At 31.1% G+C, this 2,364-nt stretch overlaps 2 protein-coding genes across 2 annotated transcripts in view; one reads left to right on the top strand and one right to left on the bottom strand.

The window, feature by feature from the left end:
- LOC118735198 (PITH domain-containing protein GA19395-like) overlaps positions 1-2,364 on the bottom strand; it is a 35,499-nt gene that overhangs the window by 18,346 nt on the left and 14,789 nt on the right. The gene's annotated exons all lie outside the window — the stretch shown is intronic.
- LOC118735197 lies at positions 57-2,333 on the top strand. The gene is made up of 6 exons (XM_036464840.1): positions 57-151; positions 212-424; positions 521-674; positions 1,775-1,813; positions 1,890-1,996; positions 2,070-2,333. The coding sequence occupies exons 1-5, from the start codon at positions 86-88 to the stop codon at positions 1,973-1,975; spliced, it is 558 nt and encodes a 185-aa protein (XP_036320733.1). The 5' UTR covers positions 57-85; the 3' UTR covers positions 1,976-1,996; positions 2,070-2,333.

The raw sequence follows: 2,364 nt of genomic DNA, 5'->3' as shown, positions 1-2,364 counted from the left end.
ACATATGTTGATTGTATTTTTAATTTACACATAAATTTTATGAAATTTAACAGCGCAACAACAAATTTTGGCTGCCCTTGCAAGAATGGAGACTCGGCAAGAAGAAATATTAAAAAGGCTTTCCGCCGTAGAAAACGCCCTTGCCGAGAAGGTAGGCTTTTTAAATTTAACAAATGTTTAAACTTTGTTTTACACTTTATTTTATTTTCAGATGCCCGAGCGTTGTGAAGTTCAAGCGCAGGGTCAACTGCTGCGTGAATGTAAGGTGCTCTCTGCGAAAACCCACCGCAGTGTAAGCCGAATCACCGGTGACTTGGTAAGTGAAGAGCAAACTTTACTGCAAAGTTTGCTACCAATGTCATCGGAGGGAACACTGCATAAGGTGGAGGAGCACCTTCAAAACAAGGCACACGCTGACGCTATGGTAAGTTACAGTTCTGCTCAACAACGAGTATAGTTTTTCTTTTATCAAATATATATATGTATATATTTATATGTATAAACTCTAATACATTTAAAGGTGGGCATCATCATGCAGCTAAAAACATCAAGGGGTACAGTGGAGAAAGTGCTGCAGTCGTTATTCAGCGACGAGTTGGTGTGGCTGTACAACTTCGATGGAAAGGCTGGGAAAAAGCCACTAATTAAATTAAAAACTGTGGAGCTAGTTCTCGGTAAGTGTTGTGATATTTAAACAATATTACACTACTAATTTTTTAATACTAACAGCCGCATTTGCAAGTATGCACTCTGACAAAATTTTAGCAATCAAGCACTATGTAGTTTTAAGTCATAATAGATATAAGCAAAATCGAAGAAGATGCCAAAATAGTAATTAATTTTTTCTTATTTTCTCTATATAGTGCTTCACAATTATACATCACTCACTTATTGAGAAGTTGCGACCAATAATTTGTATATTTTTAAATTTTTTTATGAAAAATTAAGTTCATTCTTTAACAAACACCATATCGACAGCCAGTTCGCCCTATCTTATTTTCAATATATGTACACACATTTTTTCAGTTGAGATACGGAGTTTTTGAACCAAATTCTGAGATAGGGCGTTCAACCGAATTCTGAGAATGGCTGCTTTCGAACCGGCTGTCGATATGGTGTTTGTTAAAGAATGAACATAATTTTTCATAAAAAAATTAAAAAATATACAAATTATTGGTCGCAACTTCTCAATAAGTGGGTGATGTATAATTGTGAAGCACTCTATATAATTGATTCGTAAATGTAAATATTAAAAAAAAATAGCTGTAAATATTAATATACAGTGGTCGAAATAATTTTAAAGATTTAGTCAAAGAATGAATTATATTTTTATAAGAAAATAACCTAAATTAAATACTTACATTACTTTCTTTTTATTTGCTATGTGCTTCGTTAATGTCAATACTAAACAAAAATTTTTTCTAACATCATATTTGCTTCCTGAATGTGTTATATAATTTTGTATATTTTAAACTTCTTCACCCTATTTCTGTCCCTTTTTAAAAATATTAATATATTTTTTAAACTTTATTTGAAATGTTTAAATTGGTGTTGGATTAACTTAATTAATAGTATTGTAAATATGAGCATGATTTTATCTAAATAAGCTGATTTTTACTAAACTATAGTCATCTGCTTTTTGTATAAATAAAATCCATTATTTATGAATTATATTTCATTTGAGAAATAATAATTTGTTACTTTATTTTTCAGATATCAGAATCTAACTGGTTGCATCCACAATAATAATTTTACCATTTTATTTTAATTTCAGATTGCTGTGCAAAAGACGTGTTGAAGCATCAGCAGCTACGTTTATAAAAAATATATATTTTAATATATACATTATTTATTTTTAGCTATTTAAATTTTTTTAATTTTTCGTTTAGATTGTATATATCGGAGTCATTGGATAATGAAGGTCTTCAACATGTTGGATGAAAGGGCAAGGGACAGTCTGACAAAGCATCCTTAGAAATGTCTCGATTCAGACGAGGTAGTTGCTTAATTACTAATGAACTTCAATTTTGCATACTTATAATTGTTTTATTTATTTTTTTAATATTTAGCGGAAACTCATCAAATTGCAATTTAATCTAACAGGATGAGGAAAATTACGAATGTTTGCAAGCGCCAGATGAGATAATTGTTTTAGACACTACTGCTGCATCAAGCCAGTCACAAGACATAACGCTACAAGCGCCACTATCGAATTCCGAAAATTTGGTTACACATGATGTCAATGTGTTATTCTCGAGCGGCTCCATGGATATAAGTAATTTATGCAACTGGCCGCTAGAAGCTACACATAGTCAAAGTCTATATATAAGTCGGAAAAACGCAATCAAATTTTGCAAAGTTGTA

The sequence above is a fragment of the Rhagoletis pomonella genome, unplaced genomic scaffold (assembly GCF_013731165.1).
Source record: "Rhagoletis pomonella isolate Grant_MI unplaced genomic scaffold, Rhpom_1.0 Rhpom_scaffold_00003, whole genome shotgun sequence".
Classification (NCBI taxonomy): Eukaryota; Metazoa; Arthropoda; class Insecta; order Diptera; family Tephritidae; genus Rhagoletis; species Rhagoletis pomonella.
This window is presented reverse-complemented; position numbering and strand designations above follow the sequence as displayed.